The sequence below is a fragment of the Strigops habroptila genome, chromosome 5, assembly GCF_004027225.2.
Source record: "Strigops habroptila isolate Jane chromosome 5, bStrHab1.2.pri, whole genome shotgun sequence".
In the NCBI taxonomy this organism is placed as follows: domain Eukaryota; kingdom Metazoa; phylum Chordata; class Aves; order Psittaciformes; family Psittacidae; genus Strigops; species Strigops habroptila.
The window spans coordinates 31,040,942-31,065,099 of record NC_044281.2 but is presented as its reverse complement, the minus strand read 5'-3'; the positions used below and the strand labels follow the sequence as shown (position 1 = coordinate 31,065,099).

The 24,158-nt window shown below is 45.6% G+C and overlaps 2 protein-coding genes across 2 annotated transcripts in view; both read right to left on the bottom strand.

Moving 5' to 3' along the window:
- Positions 1-18,993, bottom strand: part of CHAT (choline O-acetyltransferase) — a 35,330-nt gene extending 16,337 nt beyond the window's left edge. The window contains exons 1-8 of the mRNA XM_030488410.1: positions 18,775-18,993; positions 15,750-15,894; positions 13,634-13,825; positions 11,310-11,428; positions 9,814-9,867; positions 7,062-7,242; positions 5,883-6,060; positions 1,240-1,409 (exon numbers count right to left, since the gene is read on the bottom strand). Coding sequence (XP_030344270.1) covers positions 1,240-1,409; positions 5,883-6,060; positions 7,062-7,242; positions 9,814-9,867; positions 11,310-11,428; positions 13,634-13,825; positions 15,750-15,812 — 957 coding nt within the window. The 5' untranslated portion in view covers positions 15,813-15,894; positions 18,775-18,993. The remainder of the gene's footprint in view (positions 1-1,239; positions 1,410-5,882; positions 6,061-7,061; positions 7,243-9,813; positions 9,868-11,309; positions 11,429-13,633; positions 13,826-15,749; positions 15,895-18,774) is intronic.
- Positions 18,994-20,421: 1,428 nt separating this feature from the next.
- SLC18A3 (solute carrier family 18 member A3) lies at positions 20,422-22,676 on the bottom strand. Its single transcript, XM_030486814.1, has one exon. The coding sequence runs from the start codon at positions 22,674-22,676 to the stop codon at positions 21,090-21,092; it is 1,587 nt and encodes a 528-aa protein (XP_030342674.1). The 3' UTR covers positions 20,422-21,089.
- Between the last annotated feature and the right edge of the window lie 1,482 nt (positions 22,677-24,158).

Sequence of the window (24,158 nt, the reverse complement as noted above, 5' to 3'; positions counted from 1 at the left end):
AGTTGGTGGGTGATGCAGCAAGTTTATCTGGGTGTTTTCTGATGTCTTACTGCAAAGTTGAAGAAGAATACGGAGAGAAAAAACAAGTCCTGCTGTGAGAATGGCTTCCTGCATAATCAGTGTTTGCCTGAAAGAAAATGGGATCTTTTTTCCCCTAAGAATTTCTCTTTGCCTTTGAACTACTTCTGGCCTGAATACAGCTGGATGGATGAAGCGCTCTCATATATTAGGCAAATTTATGTGCTTTCTGCTACGTTCTGATCATAAACAAAAAGAAAATCTTGTTTATTCTCAGCTACTTGAAACATCTCAACTTGTGGCCCTGCAAACAACAGGATTCTAACTAAAGAAAAATGGTTTGTTCTTTAAAAACACAGCTAGTAATAAACACAGTCTGCTAATAACATCATTTGCAGTGGCATAAATCAGGAATGACTACTGAAATGTATTTGCACTGGGGTAAGTCTGTGCAGGTGAAATTAGTGGTTTCTCTGTTTGTGTTGCTGTTCTTAGATATGGCAAAAGCAACAATCATTTCATGAGCCATGTAACAGTCAGGGCTTTTTTCAGTTTTTCGTGAGGTGTCAACATTGTTGACAGTTGGAGGTTAATACATTGCTTCACCATGGGTCTATTGCAAAATGTGAAAATAACAGTGTGACCCTTTCAACTATGACAATCAAAATCTGATTGGGGGAAAAAGGTAAAAAGGCTGGAGAAATCAATACTTCTAGGAAAGTCTCAACAAGGATGTCACTAAATGAGTAAACAGTCTGTTAAGTGAGAACTTAATACTAACTTAAACACATGCTAAATTATAAGCAGTAGTATTTATAGGATGTCGGGAAAATGTGTGAGAAGAGAAAACAGAGAAAGCTACTGTGCTTTTCTTTTTTTGTTCTGGGATACTAGTCCAGAACTTTCATTTCATTTGATTCGGTGTAACTAAATGCATACTGTTTGGGGTTTTTTTGTCAGGTGTATGTGTATCTGTCTACCTCCTCAAGTGCAAAGGGAAATTTCAGGAAAGGTGTTGGAGAAGGCCCCCCTGCTGCCAGCAGGGCAGTAGGTCTGCTTCCCCTGCCCTGCAAAGAACAGTGCTGCTCACACCAACCCGACCTTGGCAAATGCTGACACCATCTTCCCCTCTTTCTCCCACTTAGAATCAAGTGGTCCCTATCATGAGGGCACCTCGTGGCATTACATGCAAGTAATATCATAGTACTGTAAGTTTTTTACCTGCATAGGTTTGTCATACCAGCGATTGGCCCCGTTTTTATGATAGCCTCCCCCATGTAGCAGTTGCAATGCCATGTTGGTATCACTGAGTTCCACCCCGCTTGGGCTGTCCAGGCACACCAGACATATACACCGTTCAATCATGTCAAGAGAGTCGCGGTTAGTAGAGTCTGGGGATAAAAGAGTGAAATGTTCACATCCTCTTACCTGTAGTGCAGGACTGGCTGGGGAACCCTGTTGCCTTGGAGAGCACTGAGGATCTGACCCTGACTCTGCAATGAGCTGATATCTGCAGAGTTCTCTCAACAGCAGAACACATCAGTGCAAGGAAATGTTACACTGAGGCATTCATTTGTGTGTTAACTTTTGCAGTACCTCTGTGTATCTTTCATATGATTCAATAATATCCACTTTCTTTTTCTGCCTTTCCTTTCCTGAAGTAATTGTATTACAAAATAGATCTGTTTTAGTCTTAACACCAGTGATGCTTACTCATTTTGTATATAACAGAGAGGACAGGTGGAAAATAGAGAATTTCAGAGCTCATGCTATTGCTGCAGTATTCTGCTCTGGAACAGCTGGGCCTATAATGTTTTTGTGCTGTTCTTCCATTAAAAGCCTTTGCTGGACAAAGAACAGCAGGGCCTATGCTGGTTTTGTGTTCTTGTATTAAATTTCTCTTCTCTCTCCTATCCCATGTCATTTCTTGTAGTTTACAGAAATAAGTCCTGGGCTGTGTATATTGCCTACATCACACAAGGAAACATCTGTGGATGAGGTTGTGAGGTTTAGATTCTGAGCATGGTATTGCCAAAACCACGGGTTGCCCCATTCCTCTTCCCTCCTATCACTAGAGTATTGCTGAATAAAATGTGCTTTTTCTGTCTCTCTGTTTCTTTTCCCAATACTGTCAATCTTGCTTCTACAGGTGGACTACAAAGGCTACTTTTACATTGTCTTCAGTGCTTTCCTCGTTATTTATGGTATATTTATGCAGGGGTTTTATTCTCAGTTTCCTTAACTCAGAAATATTATGAAGGTAAAGGTTTGCTTGCTTCTGAAGGCTGGTTTGAGGCATAGGAAATATTTAATCGTGAGCACTTAATACAGTTCTTAATTGAAAGGATAAAGGTGTGGAACATATAACAAGAACTTGGTTTATTCAAAAGCATATAACATCATTACTTGCTGTTAAATGATTGTTAACAAGATCAATGGAAAAAGGCCTTTCAAACATCAACTTAAAATTCCTTCCATTCTTAACAGATCAGCTTTCATCTGCTGGTTTTGTTACATTCTGGTGAAATTGTTTTTGCTTCAGAATATTCTTAACTAAAAGCATGAATTCAGATAGGTCAAAACTTCTTGCAAGTCTGCGCTAAGTTCAACAAATTTATGCTCAATTTGGGAGATGATTTTAGCTGAAAGAATGGAAAAATATTTAAAAAGAAGCAATTCTGATTTACATTTGAAACATGGTGCCATTTAAAAATGTGCAGGTTTTTAATGTCTATAAATACAAAAAGTAGCTTGACTTTCTGAAAGAACAGCATTTTTCAAAGTAAGAAAAGATGTACGTTCCCAAAATAAGTAACATAGGTTAGTGAGGAGCTAGAAAAAAAAAAACCCAGATGCTTGTTATCATCCAGGTTCATTCTCTAGATGCAATATAGTGAAAGGGAGCACAAATATGCGAGAAATGAAAAAGATTCCAAGAGAAGGAGAGGCAAGTGAGAGCAGTGGCTGAAGGAAGAGGGGGAACTGTGGCCTCTTGTCTATTGCTGTCTGGTGCCAGCCTGACTTTTTGCAGGCTGCGTGGGGACCTGGTAGAGCACAGTGTGTTGTCTTCCTTTACCCACAGAAGCAGAGTTCTGGTGTTCCTGTCAGCTCCTATGAAAACTTGGGCCAGGAGATTGTAATTGATGGGGAATGCAGACAGTTTGAGCTTTCTGTTAGTGATCTGTGCTGTGCTGATGTCCCTATGAATTGTCTTCAAAAGCATTTATAAGCTTTATAAGGGAGAAGACATGTCCCTGTCCTCTTGGCTGTAAAGCTCTTCTAGTACCTTACAGGGCTGACCGTAATTGTGTATTTATTCCACTGGTGGTCTGGGTACGTCAACACAAAGACTGAAAACATCCTTGTGAATAGAAGTTGTCCCATATACATCAGCTGCTGGTATTTGTGGACAGGCACCTTCAAGGAAAAACTGCTTGGATAGTGATTTACAAACTGCTCACAGCTTGCTCAGCATTCTGCTTTATGTTGTCTGATAGGTTTATATGTATTTTATTGCGGCTGCTGCCCACACGTCTTTGACAGATATGAAGCCCTTATTCTGACATATGGCTTTAGGTATCTTCAGTCTAGGTATTAGAGTGAATAAAATTAAGCTCTGCTAGAAACAGAAAAGCAGGGGAAAGATGCCCTACAGAAAGAAACAGATATGTCCAGAAAGCTGATCAGACACTGAAAAAATTATCATGTAAAGCAGGCAATGAACTGTGCAAGAACTCATGAACCATGACTTGGGATGGAGAACAAATATTTCCAGAAAAAGCTGAAACAGGAAAAGCGTGAGAACAAGCCTAAAGCCCTGCAAGACGTTTCTTGTCCTTCTGCCTTTCTAATGCACATAATTGCATTGAATTGGCAGGTCAGCTTTTAGTTAGTTGGGGTTTTTGGGTTTTGTTTTTAAAAGGAAAATGTAAGAAGACAGTTGTGAATGAAATTCAGCTATAGTATGCATGGAACAGCAGCCCCTATAGCAATAAGAATTCACTTCCTGTACTTAGGGGAGTGAGTTAGTTCTGCAGCGTGAATGCAGTCAAAATACTACATGTGTTCATAAACCAGTGATGGCTGGGGTTTTACAATTTCTTCTTCACCTAGAAGACCTATCCTCTACTTGTAGCTCTGTGCAGGCCCATAAGTATATTTCTTTCATAACCTCTGCAAAGTGCTGTATGTCTTCTCTGTCTCAAAGCATCCTCTCTTTCCCTTTCTTGTACAGAACAGTTTTAGTGACCCCTCCCACCTCATACTCTTCACTAGAGGCATTTCTCTTCCTCTGTTAGTTCTATGAACATTTCACCACAGATAAGAAAGAGAAAAGGGTTGTTAATAATCATGTATTCATATGTAACAACAACGCATTATACCGTATAGAGAACCTGTGCTAGTATGAGTGGTCTAGGATGGGATTCCTGCTTAGAATAGAGAAGGCTTGCATCACAGTGCTGTGATATTTGCTAGTTCAGAATCTGGGGTTTTTTTTCAGCTGCATAACTGAGTTAGCTTTCTTCCTCATTAAAATGAATATTTTGGCAAATGCCAGGCAATCCAAAACCACTATAGAGACGGTTCTGCTAGTTTTTGTTCATAAAGAAAGTTGTTATTTTTAAAAAGACAAAAGTCTCTTTTCTTCAGGGTGATGTAGGTTTACAAAGACGATTTTCCTGCAGTTTTCAAGGTATTCACAGTTTTACTTAAAAGCGTGGCATGAATATAAATGACTAGGGTTTCTCTCACTTTTCATTAAAATAAGGGATTTTTTTTTTTTTTTTTTCTGCTGTTTTAAAAGGAAAAGATGGAGAAGGGAAAGCCTGAAGATGAGACTGGTACCATGTAATAATGTTGTAAAAATGGCCAGGGCTCTGTGTGTGTCTGTGTTTATCTATATAAAGTTGTTCTAAGCACAGATAAACTTGAGTAAGAAAATGAAAGATCTTCCTTGGGATGGTAAACATATTTTGAGACTATTGGCAACTCTTGTGTATTTCAGGGCATTGGTAAATCAGCAATATTTTCTGTAGCATTGATGAATTGGGGCAAAAGATGAGTTAACATATTTTTTCAGGAGAGAAAAATGAATATGTAAGTCATCTAAAATGGCAAGAAGAGGGCATTTACATCATTTAGTCTCAGGGTAAAATATATAAGGTGTGACATGATACAGGTGACTAATCCCACTCTTAATTTTCATCAGTTTCAAAGTCAGACATTCAAGTCCAGAATCCAAGACAGCTAAATGCTGCCTGGTTTTGGAAGAGAGAAAGAACTATCCCCAGATGGTAACTGGTGTCACCTTCTCTTGATACTCACTTAAGATTTGGATTAATCAGCCCTGGTACTTTCTGGTTTTCTCTATTGACTAGAGGGAGTATACAGCTAGATTCAATAGGTGTTAACTTGTAGAAGCCTTTGTTAGATGAGATGAAAAAGGTCCATGAGATGAAAAAGGTCCATGAGATGAAAAAGGTCCATGAGATGAAAAATAGTTGCCAAAAGCTAAGAGGATCCATCATTCCTATCGGTACAAAATGGATGTGAAGAAAGACACATCACAAAATCTGATGTAATGCAATTTATGTGATGAAAAACAGAGAATGGAACAAAAGCTATATACATGGCATAACACTTTAAAATACACAGCCAAAGGGTCAAACCCTTTCTGCTGCTTCCCCAGCAACACGCATCCAAACACTTACAGGTATTGAATTTCCTCCTGCTAGAAAAATTCAGCAGCGAGGTTGCACATTCAGTCCTATATTTGCTGTAGTGTTCACTCCCAGCAAAGAAAGGCAATGATGGTGAGGAAGAAGAGGAAGATGATGGAGAAAGCTGGAATTGCTGCTGCTAACCTTTCATAAGGATCGTCCTGGCCTCTGCCCACTCTGTCCTTCCGTCTGTTGTCAGCAGGCCAATTGGAGGCAGCATTTCCTCTTCGTTCTCTGCCATTTTGGCTATCTTTTGTAACTGAGTGAAAAGATCTCCCTCACTGAGACGACGGAAATTAATGACAACATCCAAAACAAAAAACTGCAAAAAAATGACAGAAGTCAGAAGAATAGTCACAGATGGGTTGGACCCTTACTGGTCCACCATAGTGCTTTTGCCTGGGTAGGTGTTGAGGTGCTCAAGTCCTGCCTGGAGAGCCAGGCCTGCAGGTAATGGAGCACAAAACCACTGGGGACTGGCCCAGGGCTCACCCCTCCTATGTTTTTACACCACTGTGATGACAGTTGCTATAGGGGACTTACTTACACTGTGTGTTAAGCTCAAATAAAACATAACTTATTTGAATAAGCTTAAAAAAACCCTGAAGAAATAAAATCAGGAAGAATGTAAATCATTTCCATGGTATTATTTGTTTAAAAATAACCCAGAGAACTTCCCATTGAGGTGAGGAACGGGACTTCCTGGAAAAAGGGGCACTGGAATCTACTCCTTCATTCCAAGGGGGGCTGCAGGCATGGCTCCAGTACTACAAATGCCAAGCTGGGCGATAAGGTACACTGCCTAGCCAATATACTCTGCTGCTTGACAGCATTTATTGGTTGAGGCAGGTTCATTCTACTGTTCCAGTACTTCTACGTGCATCTGTGCTAACTTCTTCTCACATATAGCTTAGGCCCCCCTATATGGGATGGTTGTATACATGCCATGTGCTGTGTGCCAATGCTTGACTGTCAAGAGAAGAGCATTTCCAGCAAACGCACTCCAATAAGATTTTTTTTCTTTTTCTCTGTGGTTTCATCTCTGTTAATAAACATGTTTTTTTGGATGAGAAAGCAAACGAATTCTGCCACATTCCTCTTTTCTGCATCACTGTACTTGGAACATAATGTTGGCTAAGGACAAAAATGCTGCAGAAGCATCTTTTGGAAATATTGACAGCAAATGCTTGGTAAGAAGTGAGCTCATACATAGCATGGTAATTGTGTTTCTAAACAGTGATTAGATTAGGCTCTTCTTGAGTGAGTTTAAGCAAACTAAGAAATATATACTAAGAAAGGTACAAAAAAAGAACGCTCATTTACCTGGTTGTTACAAGCAACAATGATGTGCTCTGGTTCTGGCATTACACTGCTTTTCTGGGCCACAAGGGTATCTTTGGTATGTCCTGGAAGACGATAGGAAGAAAAGAGTCCATAGTATTGCTTCATACAGAGAGGATGACCAGCCAGCTGTCCACGAGCAAAATCAACAGGTAAAACGTGGCTGGAGAGAGAGAAGAAGAAAAACAAAGCCAGAGGAAAAGGGGGAGGAGGGAGGGAAGAGAGAGAAAGAAAGGAAATCTAATCTGTCCTTTGTTCTGTTACAATTAGATCAGGTATAACACAAATTGAATAATAAAACAAGATTACAGTATAAGGGAAATAGATGAATTCCCATACCAAAGTTAAATACATCTTTCCTGGCAGCTTCATGCATATTCATTAAGCAATTGCATTATCATCTAGTGGAAATTGAAAGGATAGCAGGTCACAAGCTGCTTTGCAGTGTGCATGGGAAGCCTGCCTAGATGGGACCCCAGAAACTTGCCAGGATAGAAGCCAGCAAAACAGCTGGAAAAGACACAGCACCTTGAAAAAGTGTACTGGCGAAATTCACTGCAGATCATGGTGATCCTGTACTGTGCAAAGTGCTTAAGGAGTGCGTGAACAGGAATGACTGGGGCAATACAGAGGGCATTTCTGTTTTCCATAGAGCCTCACTTATGTGCTAACCCTTACTCAGACTTATGGGGGAATAAATGCTGAAAACCTATTCCTTTTTTACTGGAAGGCATGTGAAAAAAATCCACCTAAAAGGCTTCTTCAGTGGCCAGAAAGAGGAAAATAAAAAAGGAAAGAAAGAAGTTAGCACAATTATGATTATGGATTGTAAAATATCCCAATGACACTGCAGCAGTAAATAGTGATGTTGTTGTCTCGAGAGGCTGCCAAGATTATAGGAGGAAGAAGATCTTGTGGTGCTGAGGTTTTCCCTCAGCAAAAGAAGACTATGTTTCCAGCCTGACAGAGAGGGACAGGGGCAAAGAAGCACAGAAGGAGAGTTACTGTCATATAGCTGATAGAGGGTAATGTTTTATGATAGTTTATCTTGTTTAACTGTCTCTTTAGAACTGCTGCAATTCTAAACCAGGGATATTCACTTTAGTTCTTGGCTCTCAAACTCCGTATCGCTTACTTCTTTGTACAGGTGCTGCTTTGTTGTTGTTCCTTATTAGCAAAACAGGGTTATTGGTGTTCTCCTTCTCCCACATTTTGCATAATACAGAAATCCTCTTACGTTTAACAGAGTTTTAAAGAGCATCTATAATGATCAAAAATAATGGAATAGCATGGTAGATTTAGATAAGACAATCTGTAATTACAGCAGCTAAGAAAGGGGTTATTAACTGATTAATGGCACCAGAAAATTAAGTACTGATTTAGGAGATTTCTGTGTAAGATCTTACAGCTTTTTAATGTGAGCAATTTAGACTTTGTTTGAAATGCTTAGTCCTGGAAACTGCATGGAATATCTGCACAATTAAACTTAAAAGTTTTCGTTTAATGCCTGGGTTTGGACTGGCATATTGTACATCTGCATGTGGGATGATCCAAGAGAAGCTAGCAGTGCACTCACTGGTAGAAGTCCTTAACAGCAACAGGGAACTGAAAATGTTACAGTTACAGTTAATAATTATACAGAAGGGATGATAAGCAAACAGTACTAACAATATGAGGACACAGCAGTGAGAATTTAAATGATTATTGATATAAGGCACGCAAATCTGATCACAGAAGTCTTTGGATCTCAAGTAGCGAGGTCAAGATAGTAAGAATTTAAATTATCCTTTGAGCAATGTGCTTTCTTTATCTCATCTCAGGTGCTGTTAGATAAAGATACAGTGAACTGCATTAGTATGCACTGCTACTTCACAGTGTGCTAGTACTGGCATATGCAGTTGCATGGCACATCTTGAACAAAAGCACATGTTCTTAAATAAGTACATCTTCTATACTTTCTGAGTAGCTATCAGGCTTTGAATTGAAAAATCAAACAGCCTCTTCTTCTTTCTTTTATCTAATTCATAGATAATAGGGACTTTGTTGTTTGAATGTGGACTTTGCTTTCCTCATCCAAATAAGCATTGGCTAAAGCATATCACATAGGTCTCTTGTATTTCCAGACAGAAAAATAACTTCTTCCCTAATATAGTGTGGCATCCATTGTGCTCCACTCTCCACTGTTTCTGTTCTTTGGGGAGCAGTGGTTGTTAAGAGCTACCTCATACATGGCTTCAAGAATCATGGATCTCCCCTGTTCTTGTATGCAGAAGATAACGATGGCATAAGTAACTTCTTATTTTTACTAGCCACTGAGCCAGCGTAACTGTGGTAAGGCTTCCTTCTCCTGGCAGGTCAGTGGTGCCAGGGGAGTTGTGCAGGCTGTTTAACCACAGTGCTGCTGCTCTTTGTGTGTGCAGAGCACAGACTTCCGGTGTGTTCTCAATAGCTCGGTTAGGCAGGTTGTATGTGTCCTTTAGGCTGCACTGCGCATTCTGGACTGATGACTGCCAAGCACCAAAAATGATCCATCTCCAACCTATTAGATTGCAGTAATAAAGCAGAAAAGAGCATAAAAAAATTGCTGAGGCACCTGCCCTGAAGCATGCTGGAGCCCCAGCCCTTGCAAATGGTGGAGCGGTACAATGCAGCCTGACTTTGAGCATGTTAGAGCATCCTTGAATTAGGAGCCCTGTGGATACTCAAGCAGCAGCTCTCCTTCCAAGCTACTTACGTGTCCAATAAAGCTTTATAGTCTTGCACTCCTGAAATGAGATTGGCGGCAAACCTGCAAGTAGCAAATAGAAATGACATCAGTCTTTTGTTATTTGGCAACACTGGGCTGTTTCTGAGAGACAGAGGAGAGCCTGAATGATTGATGACACAGCATGAGAAGAAAAAGTCTTCTGGCTTGGAAAGAGAAGCCCCTTGCCCCCACCCAAATCCTAATTAATTCATGTCAGGAGAAATATGAAATCCTAGAGCTGGTCTCTTCAAATGGTTAAACAGACTACCACAGGATTGGAAGCCTGAAAGCATTTATTTAGAGAATGGGAGCAGAGGCTGAATATTTAATAGAATCCTTAATATGGGTTTCAATATCAATACTCCTAAGCTGTCCAATTTATTAGAGTACTTCCTGTCCTAAGCAGATATTCTTTCTGCAGAGCTGTGGATGGGTGTATTATTTCCTGACACTGCCTATTTGCACTGTGTCTGAACGGGAGGCTCTGAGGAAAAATATTTCCTTGTTAAAGCACGTGCATTATAAAATGCAAAGTGGAGGGTTTTTGGAAGCTGTGTGCACAACAAATTTAATCAGTAATGAATGGTAGCATTTATAGTTATGTTTAAAGTAGAAAGATACATTGGCTGTCTACGCAAAATGTTAAAATAACACATTGGCTTCAAAGTTCTGACTGTTTTAGAATAGCACAAATTCACATGCTGTTAATTCCTTCAGTAATGAGCAGCTAGAGAGTGCTAAAAGCAAAGAGGAAAAGTGCACTATGTGAAGGTAAATTTGATCTGGTTTACTGTTTTAAAAAGAGAAAATGTTTTGGCAAAGGCTGAAGAATGGAATCCTCTTTTAAGGGTGTCTGGAGAAGTATATTCTGTGCTTGGCTACATGCTTACCTTTTAACTTTTTAAATGATTGTAATTGGCCACAACAGCTCAAAGAAGAAAGGTCAGTTCAGGGCTAGGAAGGGTGGGCCAGAAGGAAGCAGTGTTCTTGGGGAGAAACGATTTCTGAATTCTTAATCTTAGATCTCCTGTGTTTCTGGTGCTCTTTTGGGCACCTAAGAGGGACAATTTAATGCCAGTGTGGCCTTTTCAATTTGTGGGGTAGCTATAAGTCATAGTGACAGCATGTTAAAGATTGTTTTCCTTTAAACAGTGTGCCAGAAATTAGTATTTATTTTTTCCATCATAAAATGATTTCCTTGAATTACACAATGAAAAGCTTTGTAAATGTTCCTTTGAAAAAGTATAAATCCCATGGCATTTTTTTAATGCAATAAATGTAAAAGTAATGACACTTTCATTTCTGAATATCAGTATGAGTAACCCCAGAAAGGGGTTACTGATACTACTCAGCAGACCTAGTAGGAAATCATTTAATGGTTACAGCCTTTATTTTTTAATGAAAGTTGATGGTCTTTTTGCGAACGAAGTACATTTAAAATAACCTTTAATTTAGCAAAAGCTGCAAAGTTGTAGTACATTTACCTCAGCTGGTCATTTACATCCTTGAAATGCTGATGAGCAAAGATAATTGCTGGGCTGGAATTGACTGGAAGAGCCAGCCGGTTGTTGAGGTACATGTCATCCAGCCAGTAGTTAAACACCTAAGGGAAGGGAACATGAAATCTTAAAGCTATGAACAATATGCAGAAAGGCAGACTGGAGGTGGCGGGAGAGTGTTTGGTGCTCCTGGTGTCAGGCATGGCCTCTGATTAATGGAGCTGCTGAGCATTTTCAGTCTGAGCTCTGTGACCTTAGCTCAGCTGAAATCAGCCACAATTCCGTAATTCTGTTTTTCAATCAATGGCAATTTACAGTGTGTTCCATTAAGAAGAAAACAGGCTCCATATTGTGGTGGGTTGGGTATTGTGTTTTTTGTTTCTCTCTACAACCAAAAAAAGAGTACAACATGCTAACTGCTGACTCTTGAATAGCGACTGGGATATATTTAAGAAGTGGACAGAATTTTACCAGTGATGGCTTTCCTCAAGGGGCTTCAAATATTTGTCAGTGATGCCCAGATGCATTGTTGTTAGCCATATACAGATGGCTATCGGATATCATCCTGTAGCAAGACAGCGGGAAAAGAATTTCCTGAGCCTAATGGTTCAGTCCTGCAGATACTGGGATGTGGATAGGGTCCCTGGAGAATTCTCTCTGTGTCCACTGATACAAATGCAGATTGCTGATGCTCAACCCAGACAGACACACATACGAAATTTCTAACCATTTTTATTGAAAACACAGGCGTTCGGTAACTGCATTCCTTTATGTCTGAGCAGAGCTTGAAGAATAATTATTTGGAAAATGGAGGCTTTCATAAAAAGATCAAATGGTCTGTCTGAGTTTAGCTGGCACACTTTGCATATGGTAAACTATAAACAACAACGAAATTATGCAAAAATAATTATGAATGCATGCATCAGTTGAAAAAGTTTTCCTCTGAGATATTTCATTGCTGTTAGAACAGATGCTTCCCCCACAGTCTCTGGAGTCTTCAGGAGAACAGGCTAGAACTGTACTCCTGGCAAGTTAAATCCCAAATAAAACCATTTCTAGTTTATATTAAGAATCAGGTATTTAACTTTAATAACTGGCATTTACAGTTGGGACATTTCAGAAAATGCTTATACATCCTTCTTCTGTAATTTTTATGGTATATGTGGTTAAATGAACAGCTGTCTCCTGGAACGTTATTTGCTCTCCTGGAGCAATATGTAAGTGATGGTTAATTTAGCCATCAAAACCATCAAGTTCTATGATCGGAATAAGAAAATGAGATTGGGTGGTATTTAGGTGAGAACTCTCAGACTGTGGCAATGAGTAGCTTAGAAACTAAGCACTGCTTTTAAAATAAAAGCACTGCCAGTACTGTAGCCATTTTTTCTGACTATAGCGGCAATTTGATGGAGTTTTCTTGCGAGTCACGCAACTGAAAAGTTAAGGTAGAACCACAATTACTGATATCAGTAGCAAGCCTGAAGGATTTCACTGAACCCATGAAACCATTCAGTGTCTCTCTTCCTTGCTGGGATGGGAGAACTTCAGTAGAATCAGTATTTCTAATTTTCAGCTGCCATATTCGAACATAGTTAATGCAGGCAGGATGAACCTTGGCTTTGTGGAATGGTAAAACCTACTTTACCTATGGCTTATTTAATTTTCCTGTCTTGAGAAACAAAAAGCTGGACTTTTTAAAAGGCTGAGGTCTCAGCATGGTCTATGTGTGTGTATACGTGTATGTGTATATCCAGTGAAATAAACACTTCAGGATAACTATATTGGTACGGTGTGACAATGAATGGCAAATAATAGTTTAATTTAAAAACAGTAGTTCCTATATTGGTGTATTCCATTCCAGAATAATATGACTGGACCAGAGCTTTGAGTAGATGGCTATACAAGGCACTTTCTATAGCCCTATCAGAAAGCATTTTTCATTTTAATAAAAACTCTAAATCATTGCATTAAAGGGAAAGGAAGAAATTAGATCAAAAAGGATGTAATACAGTGCTTTCTTCAGGTAAAGTTGACACCTGTGTGCATGCACCTTGCATAAATTCCTTCATTTATGTCAACAAACCATTGATCTAAAAACATAATAATGACATGGACTTTGACATCATTTGAAAATTCTAGCCCAATATGTCTGAAATATTCATTCCCTTTGGTAGAATCTGATATGGCCCCTGTTAGCATTGACCCATTGAAAGGAAGCATTGAAGTGATCACATATAGAACGTCACAAAGAGTTTGTAAATGCGCATCATCTAACACAGCAATTATTTTTCTCGTCTGCATTTGCTTACCCAGTTTGTTGTCTTTTCCCTTCTTTCCTCCAGCATTTGCTGCAAGGATTCTCCCATGCCTCCTGCCTTTCCAAACTGCTCCACAATGACCTTGGTCTTTCCAAATTGCTCCTCTGGCACCAAGTGTTTCATGCACTGTAGGTACATGCGTAAGGTCTGCTGCAGTGGTGGGACTGGAAGTTTTGGCACTGTCTAATCATTAAAAAAAAAAAAAAGGATATTAGCAAGTAATTCTACTTGTTCCTAAATTGTCATCTTTCTTCTCCCCCCCTTTTTTTTTTTTTATTCTGGTGCTTATTAATCTATTGCATCCCCTTTTTAATCCATTTATTCTGTTTTAGCAGTTGAGATGCCTGATTAGTGTAAATGTAATTGTGTGACTTCAGTGGAGTTTCATTAGGTCTGAAAGTGCCTGGATTTTAGGACATAGTATGCAGTTGTATGCAATTCTGAAGCAATGGCACCTCTCTAATAGCTCTATTTATAGGCAATGAGAGTTTCAAATGGATAGTCCAGGAAACTAGTGAATAACAGGAGAATATTCCTTGGTAAAAATTTTAGAAATCCTAAGGCAAACAAGCAAGTAGGCATGATGCAAGCATATAGTCTGAGCTAGACTCTTGGAAGTCTTCAAATACATTACAACATAATAAAATAATGCACTAAGAGAAGGCATTTCATTATTAAAGAAGTGCATTTAGCTTGTAATCAGTAAAACTGTGGGTAAATACTTGTCTGATTGGTAATATGATTGGTTATACAATTGCAGAAACAGAAAACTGAGGGTCTACCTGTTTATTAGTACTGACTACATACAATCCTCAATAAACCCGTGCTTTACTCTGCCAAACCTCTGCTGTTGGCCAGCCTGGAACCCTCCTAGACTGTTTGAGAAAACATTTCTGTTTATTCTTGCTCTACCCTTATCTTGTTTGGAGCAGGAAACCAATGTGCTCTAAGCATGGCTCCTCAGGCAGGTGGACATGTCTCACAGTTGAGAAATGGTCATCTAATTCAGCTGCGCTTGTCCATTAGAGAGTAGTGTAGAGCATAAACTTTTGGAGGCTTTATTTCTCTAATTTGATTTTGCCTGTCTCCTAAAGCTGGTAAAGCTCAGATTTTTTTACTAGCTCTTGATGTAGTAGACATTCATTTCCAAAGGATTTCAGGACTATAGTGTGATTTTGGTTGGAAGAAATGTCTGGCAGCCACCTAATCCCACCTGCTGTCAGATCAAGGTTAGCTGCAAACTCCTTTGCTAGTGCATGCAAAGAGGGAAGAGGTAAAGGAAGTGCTCTGAAGAGAAGGCAGGAAGTGGGTGCCCTCTGAGCTCAAATACCAGCTCTGCCTTTTGACATCCACAGAAAAGTCAGTGCTACATTATGTTTCCCTATCTAGAAACCAAAAATTTCAGAGACTCACAGAAAGTGTAATAGGATTACCTGTTATTAAGGAAAATGGCAATGCAAATCAGGTCAGCCTGTAATGCATCCTTGATCTCAGAAATAAAAGAATGATCATTCTACAGTTTCAAGCCATGCTTAGTCAGGGTATATCTCTTCTGTCATTGATTTCTTGGTCAGTGGAAATAGATGTGCCAAGTAGTTGGGGGTTTTTTGATACCTGGCTTTGCCCTGTCTTTTTGGGCAAAGTTATTGTGCAGTTTGTGACTGTGCTTAGGAATAAAGCCTTAAACCCGAGGGGTTGGCTACTCACAGGCGTACACATCCAGTGTCTTTTAAAGCAGCTCGAAAATTAACCATATGTGGTAGTTTGGTAGTTCTGTACTATTAAGAAATAACTACATGCCATCTCTGATTGTGTTGTAATGTATCTGCTGTTGTGTAATAATATTTCACTTACTGGAATTCTTCACTGGCTGTTGAGAGGAAGAGTGTATTTGGATTTGAGAAGCAGTAACATTAGATCAAAGTTCCTGACTATAAACTGCTGAGGGATAACTAGTGTTCCCTGAAATGCAGAAATCAGCTCTGGAACAGAGCTTGGTTTACAATTCTTATATTAATTTACAGCATTAAAACCTGTGAAGTCATTTATCTTCAACTTTCTCCCCCCTTTTTTTTTTCTTTTTGTTTTTCCAGAAACAGTCACTTACTGTCTCATCTTTACTGCATGCATCTTTCTCTTTCTTCTGCATGTTTTTGTCTAGGACAGGCATTCCTGCATTTCTTTTGATATCTTTTGTTGAGGACAGAAGTTGAAGCCACTTGGGGGCGCTTATGGAGCCTCACGCCTCAGTTCTGTAAATAGAAAAGATTTAAAGTCCAGTCAGTACCCATTATTTATAACCAAAATGTACACGGGGACTATTCCCTGCACAAGCATATACAGAACAAAACTGAAGAGAAATAGAAGTATAACATTCAAAAGTAGCTGAACTGAGCCCTGTGGAGATTGATCTGACATTGTTTGTTTCATTTCGCTATAAATTTATTTACCCAGAACTATCTGATGCACATAAATGGTCCCTTCTCTGCATGGTGTATTTTCTCACTTTAATTTACTTCGTGATGCATTGTGCTGTGATCTGCACCCTTTGTATGACTGTTATATGTTATCTGGAGGAAGGAGGTGACTTTTCTCTGAATGTACTTATATCGACACAGGTAATAGTAAGGTTGCCGTTTTCTAAGGATTTTATATGTCCTCCCTTTATCATTTTATATGAAAGCACCATGAAAGTCTTTAAATGTATTTGTCATTGCATGGTTCCATGGGCACAGTGAGTTGCTGTCATCTCTGTGTTAAAGATGTGGAAGCTGTGGGAAGGAGCTTGATGAAGACATGCCTTTGCCCTTCAGACTAGAAGCTCGTAGGGTGCCAGTTCTTTAGGGCACAGCTCTGGGCCAGGGGGCCCTGTGAGCCTGCCTCAGCTGGCAGGCTGGCTGCAGGAGGACCAGGAGAGGTGGCATGCCCTGCATTTGAGCCACTTCACACAGCAGTCTTTCCAAATAGCATATAAAGGAGATGGCTTAATCTGCCAAAAGTCACAGAAATCATCTGTGACAGAGCAAATACTTCCACGTGTGTCTCTCTGGTGTTGTGCTTATCCTGGCTTTCACTTCTAAAGATGCTTATTATGCCTTTTCTGTACAAGAATAAGCTATACAGCACATACATTTCTTTTGATACAATAGGGCCCACACCAAGTGGTTGTCCTTCAGTTACAGTCGTAAAGCTGAAGCAGAGTAAGCTTTATGTGTTCAGTCAGGTCTTGACAGACCACAGGGTTTGGGTTGGGTTTTTTTTGGTTTTTGATTTTGTTTTAAGTAGTTTGTACTGTGTATATGCAAAATAAAAAAAGACGTGTTGACTAGGTGGAAAATAATTTCTTTTCCAAAACCCACATTCAAGACATTTGAATTATTTCTGTAAGAGCTTTTAAGTACAATTTGGATAAAAACTTACAGTGTATGTTTTGTTCAGTGATGGGTAGGGAGGGCTGTGCATTATTCCTCTCCTGAGGAATCAGCTGTCTAACCTTGCGGCTTCAGCGTGGCTCTGCCAATGTGTATGTGGTCATTGACACCTTGTGTTGGTCCTGTCCTCTCCCTGTCCTGCACTGGCCGCCAGTGCGGCTATGTGCTGTGAAGTAGGTTGTGTAAGGCTGTATAAGGTCCCTGGGGCTCTGCAATGAGCCACATGGCAAACTCGTGTTGATCTGTCATCTGCTCGTGATTTCAACCCAGGTGAGAGACAATTTCCCCTATGGAGAGGCCACATTAACCCACTGCGCTGCCCTGCTCCCTCTCATGTGCTGCACAGGTCTCACCACTTAGCTGTGTGCTCTATTCCAAGCAACACAGGTTTAAAGCACTTCAAATGATGGGCATGTTCTATAACTCTTGGAAGACTGTGGCTTGTCCAGTTTACGGGTTGGCCTCAGCTCCCCACCTGCGCACAAATACAGCTCAAAGAGCAGCCATTTTGTCTTCAGAGCCCCTAAAACTGTATTCCCCTGAAGGAAAAATCCTGATGGTGTTCTTCTCACTGGGACTTTTGTTCTTTCTTTCCTTATATTTTTTTGTCAAACTGCAACATGGAGTCACACTGACCACAAGTCCTGTGTCTGTGGGAAATGCTGCTAGTAACAGACTCAGATATCTGTAAAATCAGTGTGATAAAGAGTAGCCTGAACTGTACCTTTCTCTGTCATGCAGATGAACTGAGGCTTTGTCTCTGTTTAAGTGCTGCCAGCTTAGCGTCATGCCCAATCCTATATTCGCTTTAAAGGACAAGGAAACTGACACAAGAGAAAATCCTGCAGCAATTCAAGATGACTTCAAAGTTGCTCACTGGAATGGCTATGAGGTGTATTGTCAAAGTTATTAGGCAAAAAAAAAAAAATAATCCTAGCTGTTTTTATTTACAGCTGGCTTAGTCGAGGGCTGGGGTGAGCATCTTAGCAGACTGGCTGCGAGCCGTGGCAGGCTGGGGAAGCTGGGTGGCCTTCCCCACAGCTCAGAGCAGCAGCTCAAAGCCACAACAAAAGGCACTGATCTCCCTGTAAGCAGATAGCAGAGAGGGACTGAAATAAGCCCATGTGCTTATACTTGAGTTCTCCACGCAGCGTCGACTCGGGAGGCAGCTTGCCGGATATATCGTTGCTGGGGCATTACACTCAGCCCTCACCTATTCATCCCCGCTCTCAGTGTTATCAGGAAGATAAGCTTAAACTTCTCAGGAATCGATGCTCAAAGTTGGGGCATGTATGCGTTATCAGGAATACGCGTGTGAAGCTCGCACTGCTGCGGCCGTTGACATGACGAGCGGAGCGCGGAGTCGCCCTGTCGCCTGCCGTGAGCTTCCCCGCGGGCCGATCAGCACCGGGACCCGTCGGGGAGCGCTCAAGCTCCGCCGGAGCTGCCGGTGCGCCCCGAGACCTTTCCACGCCTCCGCCCGGGGTTGCCCCTTCTCCCCCGGGCCGCCCGTGGCGGCGGGACCCGCGGGCGGCGGCAACGGGGCTGCCGCGGAGTTTGGCGAGGGGTGAGGGGAGCCCTCCCGGCTCCGCGGTACCCGCCGTACCCGCTCCCTCGCTCTGAGACCCGCGGCTCTCCCTCCCCGGCACTTGCAGCCGCGCCGTCGGGGCAGCGGGAGGCGCGCAGCCCGCGCGCCCGTACCTGCTCGTCGGGGCGCTCCGGAGCGGCTCCACCCGGGCTCTGCGCGTCGCGGCGCCTCTGTCCAAGGTACCGCCGCCTCCTCCGCGGCCAGGTCGCCTCTGGGCGAGGGCGTGCGGAGCGCGGCTCGTCCCCGCCGCCGCCTGGCTCCTCCCCGGCCCGGCCCGGCCCGGCCCGACCCGCCCCTCCCGCGGCGCGCAACAGGCGCTGCCGCCCGCGCCTGGGGCCGCGCCACTTTTGTGCCCCTTTTGCGGGCTCTGCTTTGCGGGGGCACCCGGCGCCCGCTCGCCCTCTGTGCCGGTTGCGTCCTAGGGGGGAGGGCGGGAGGAGCCGGGCAGAGCCGCGCTCTCCCGCACCCTCACCGCCGTCGGCGGCGGCAAGGGGAGCCCCTGAGGGTTACAGTTCTCGGTGACCAAGGGGGTTGTCGCCAGAGTCGAGTAGTGTCGCCGTGGGGCTTCTGCGGCTCCTGAAAGCTCCGTGGCCGAACGGGGCGGGTAGCACTGCTAGTGGCTGCACCGGCACCACGGCCAAGAGGAGCGGCAGCCCATGTCTGGGCGGCAGCGGTGCCGGGAGGGGACCGGGCTGTGCGGGAGCTGCCCTAACGCCGGCAGCGGCTCCGGGATGGCGGCAGCACCAGACAGTGCCGGGGTGGGAGCGGGGAGGCGGCAGCAACGGACCGGGCTGTGCCGGGGCGGGAGCGGGGCGGCCCCGGTGCGGCGGCCCCGAGGAGACGCCGCTGTTGCCGCTTACCACACAGGGAGCGGCTGCGGTTCGCTGAAGCGGGGGTCAAATACGACCGCGGTGGCCATGGCTCGTTCGCCAATCCCGCCGTGCCGAAGCACCGTCGCGGTGCTCCCATGAGTTCTGCGCCGCCTGAGTAGCGCCTTGACCGCCCCGGTGGAGGAGCTGCGGCGCGGCGCGGGAGCTGCGCGTCCCGCGGAGCTCAGCGGAGCCGGCGGCGGCTTCTCCGCGTCTCCTCGCGGCGCCCAGCTCCCCGAGGACGGGTGGAAGCCCTTCGATACATGCTGTGGCCGTTTAGATAATTTTTCCCCCTCTCGATATTGAAAGTAATTTATTTTGTTTCCTGATGAGCTAGAAATTTAAACAAACGATTTTATTTTGTATCAAGATAAATTTACAGGGCAAAATATGCACTCTGGTTCCATTGTGGTTGGATCGAAGGTTTCCACTTTTTGCAGTCTGAATGAAGCACGTCACCCATATTTTGTTTTGTTTAATCTCTGTCGGTTACAGTGAGGTGGGCACATCGCTGTTGGGCCGGCGTTTCAGCACTAAGAAAGGTGCTTTCCAGTGTTGTGTCTCTAACTGCTGGTAATGCCATTTTTTTTGAATATTCGAAAATCGAAATTTACGATTGTGAAAATTAAAATTAAATCCAGCCCACAAGGAGATGGATTTCTAGGTGATCGATAGCACATTTGCAGTGTGATCTTGTTTGCTTGGACCCATTAACGCATATTTTGAAGAATGAATCAGAACATTTTGTACTGGGGTTTTCTCCTGGGCAATTCTGGTAACCGATGAGGTTTGTGTTACGAGGAATTGTTACAGTAGGAGTTACACTGAGGGGTTACCACCAGCTCGCTCCCTCCCTCGAGCAGCCCTCGACAATGAAACAAAGACAACTGATCTCCTTCAATTCCGTTTATTCAGATCGTATTATTCTTGTAGTTTGGACTTCAACATAATACAGCATACTGCATTACTGGAGAGCAGCACAAGAGAGAGAAAAAAGTACAATACTTATTTATTCCCGAGGAAGAATAAGACATTGTGATAGTTGTTGTTCTTAAATATACGAAACCAACTGAAAATCTAAGTATATGTACACAAGATTTACTAAGTCCCTGAATATACCATTTGAAATTTTACACAGACTTTTTTGCTTTTCTTGTATTTTGTACAGAGATATACAGTATGTCACACACAGCTTCAGCTTGAGAAAACTTTGCACAATTACACCCCAGCTACGAGGCTGTTGGGTTTTTTTGTTTGTTGTTCGTGGTTTTTGTTTGGGGTTTTTTTTGGAAGAATCCCTCCTAGATTTATGCCAATGATTATCCAGATAATTTTCTTCAGGAATGTCCCCCCACTCCGCACCTCCTCCACCTTACCAGAATGCTAAAGGAAATACTGATTAGAAATAAGTCTAGAAGAAAGCCATTACATCATGACAAAGGTTAAACTGTATATATTGCACATCGGTACAGAAATATAATGCAGTAACACTCCTCCCACCCCTTTCCCCTCTCCCCCATGCCCCTCCTTGCTCCTCGTGCTGGGTGGCGTGGGGGAACCTAACTGTACTCATAGTCCGATGAGTCCTCCTCAGACACCCCAGTCAGGTCTCTGCGGTACGAGTCCATGCCATTCTCCTCCATCCCACCCGCTGGCTGGAGGCTTTTGCCCATGCCTTTATGCTCCTCCATTTTGATGGTGTCATAGAGTCCCTTAGGTCCTTCTTCAAGGAGAATGTTCCTCTCTGAGTGAGAGGGTTTCATTTGACAGACGTTTCTGAGTAACAGAAGGACAGGGGCGTAAAGCACATTGGCAAGCCCCATGCCCAGGTTGAGCTGTGCGAAGCCCATGGTGTGCACAATCTGGCCAGCCACAATGGGCCCCAGGGCGTATGCCACAGAGTAGGAGATGTCTGCGATGGCATAGACGCTGCCGTAGACAGAGACATGGCGCACATCCACCAGGAAGGCCAGGGTGGGCAGCAGGGCTGTGTCCACCAGGGCGATGCCAAAGCAGATGCCACAGAGGGGAACGATGACCTGCCCAAAATTCCTGCAGGCTGGCACCAGGCAGGAGCTGGCGCCGATGATGGCCATGCCCAGGGCCCCGTAAAACCACTGGAGGTGGGGGTATGCGGCGGCCAGCCGGACCGTGACGTAGACGCCCAGCACGTGGGGGAAGAAGGCGGGCAACCAGGTGAGGCCCACCTCCCACTCACTGGCCCCCATGGAGTCCTTCATCCAGTTGGCAATAGTGGGCTCCAGGAAGGCCAGGGGGATGTTGCAGGTGGCCAGGGCCCCCGCCACCACGGCGATATAGGGGTCTATCATGAGGCGATGGATGGGGGTGCCGACCGGCATGTTGGCCCGCGCGGCAGCAGCCCCTGGTGGTGCCAGGGCCAGCAGCAGCACGCCGTCGAGGAGGCAGACGCAGGCCAGCACTAGGAAGGGCACCCGCTTCCCGGCGAACTCGTAGAGGACGCCGCCGAAGGGGGGGGCGGCCAGGCTGCCGAAGGAGATGCAGGCCAGCGCCGTGCCCAGGGCGCGGCTCCGCGCTGGCTCCTCGGGGTAGCGGTCGGCGATGAGGGCGATGCCCGCGGTGTCGGCGAAGGCCGAGCCCAGCCCCTGCAGGCTACGCGCCGCGAACAGCGTCGCGTAGTTCTCCGCGAAGGCGAAGGTGGCGGTGGAGAGAAACATGACGGCCAGCCCGGCCAGCAGCGGCGTCTCGTAGCCCACGCGGTCGATGAGGGTGCCGCTGAGCGGGTTCACCAGCAGCTGCAGCATGGCCTTGGAGGCGAACAGCACGCCGATCTGCACGTCCTCGTTGCCCCCCGTGGCCGGCGGGTACCGCGCGGGCAGGAGGCTTCGGTTGCCGCCGCCGCTCCCGTTGCCCCCCGCGAGCGCGGACGGGCCGCCGGCGGCCCCCCCGCCGCGCATAGCCGCGATGTAGTCGGGGATGATGGGTACGATGACCATGTAGAGCATGTTGTCCAGCAGCAGCGCCACGCACACCACCACCAGCAGCAGTCTCCGCTGCCGCCGCGCCTCCCCCATGGCGGTGCCCAGCCGCTGCCGCCGCTCGCCCACCGCCTCCGAGAGCCGCGCCACGGCGGCACGCGCTCGGCCCGCGCCCCCCGCCTCCGACATCTCCCTCAGAGCCGCCGCCGCCCCGCCGCCGCCCGCATGGGGCACGGCCGGGGCGGCCCCGCAGCCTCGCCGCCCGAGCCGCCGCCGCTCACCTCCCGGCGGCTGCCGCCAGCCCGCGCCGCTACTGCGACGTGGCTCCGAGGGGCTGGTCTTCCATCACCACACTAATAAGTGCCGCGCACGGAAACCCCACCCGCCCTGCCACCGCGCCAGCCCCACCGCCCTCCCGCCCGCCCTCCGCGCCGCGCCCCGCCCTGCTCCGCTGTACCGCGCCGGCAGCCCTGCCCGGCCGCGATAGGGGGGCTGCGGGGGGGGGGTGCCGCCGGTCCTTGCCCGTCCCTGGGGTGTGCCGGGCGGGGCGGTGGGGAGGCAGTGCCACCCCCGAGACGGGGGCCCGCCGGCACTTCTGGCCGCCCCGACGGCGCGGCTTTGGAAGCGGTCCCGGTTTTCTCGACAGCCTCCCGGAGCCCTCGCTCCGTCGTTTCCCTCTAGGCCTGGGCGGCGCAGGGGCAGCGGGCCGGGACCGACGTGCGCCTGCCGGTGCTGCGGGCAGTGGCTCCCTCTCCTCGCAGCCCTGAGCCGCAGTTGCCCCAAAGGGGTGGCCCCGAGCCCGGCTCGCCTGCGGGTGCCGACGATGACTGGCTCGGCCCCTGTGCGGTGCGAGCCGCAGAGGTCGCTCCGCTCCGTGCCGGGGCCACAGCGGAACCGCCGCCCCCTCCGCGGGCACCCTGTGCCTCCATCGGCTGCCGCTGTCTACCCCGAGAGCCACCCGCCGGGGCTGGCCGTCAGCACCCGGCGCACTCCGCCGGCCCGGACGCCCCCTCGACGGCGTGGCCAGGGCGCGGGGAGACTCGGGCTAACCGGGAAAGGGGCGAGACAGGGCCGGGCGGAGCCCTGCCCCTCCTCAGGCGGTGTGTGCCCCCCTGGAGCAACGCTCCCACCCAGAAGACCACTGAAGCTGCCTTGGAAAGCAGAGCGCAACACAGTAAACGTGTCTGCGTGTGTGTGTGCGTGCCTGTGTGTCTAACGCTCCAACAAATACCAGGGAAGTAATCCTCAGCACGGTGGTATTACAGACTTTACATACAGGTGGTATTTTCTGCGTTTTGCCGGGACGGAGCTGCAGCTCTTAACCCAGTGGAACAAGGGGCCTCAGTTGGTGCAGAGGCTTTGGTATTATGGGGGATACTCCTGGCATAAAGCAGAGGATAAATATCATTGCTTCTGTAGCAGAAATGATAACTGGGCTAATCCAGAAGGATCTCGGCAGAAGGCTTTATGAAATAGCTGGATCTCTCAGCTGAGCAGTTCCTGGGGAGATGTGGAGTTCAGGTGCCTTCATTTGCTTGCGTAGCTGGGCTTCCATAGCTGAAAGGGAGATGATTTATCTGTCAGTCGCTGTATCCTGCTCTGTTGCAAGAAAACTGTCTAGATGGCCAGAAAGACTTTAAGATGGATTTCTGCATGGAGTGGCATACAGAT

What these genes read in the sequence shown, in the direction of transcription:
- SLC18A3 (XM_030486814.1), bottom strand. Translation starts at nt 22,676, where the DNA reads ATGTCGGAGGCGGGGGGCGCGGGCCGAGCGCGTGCCGCCGTGGCGCGG.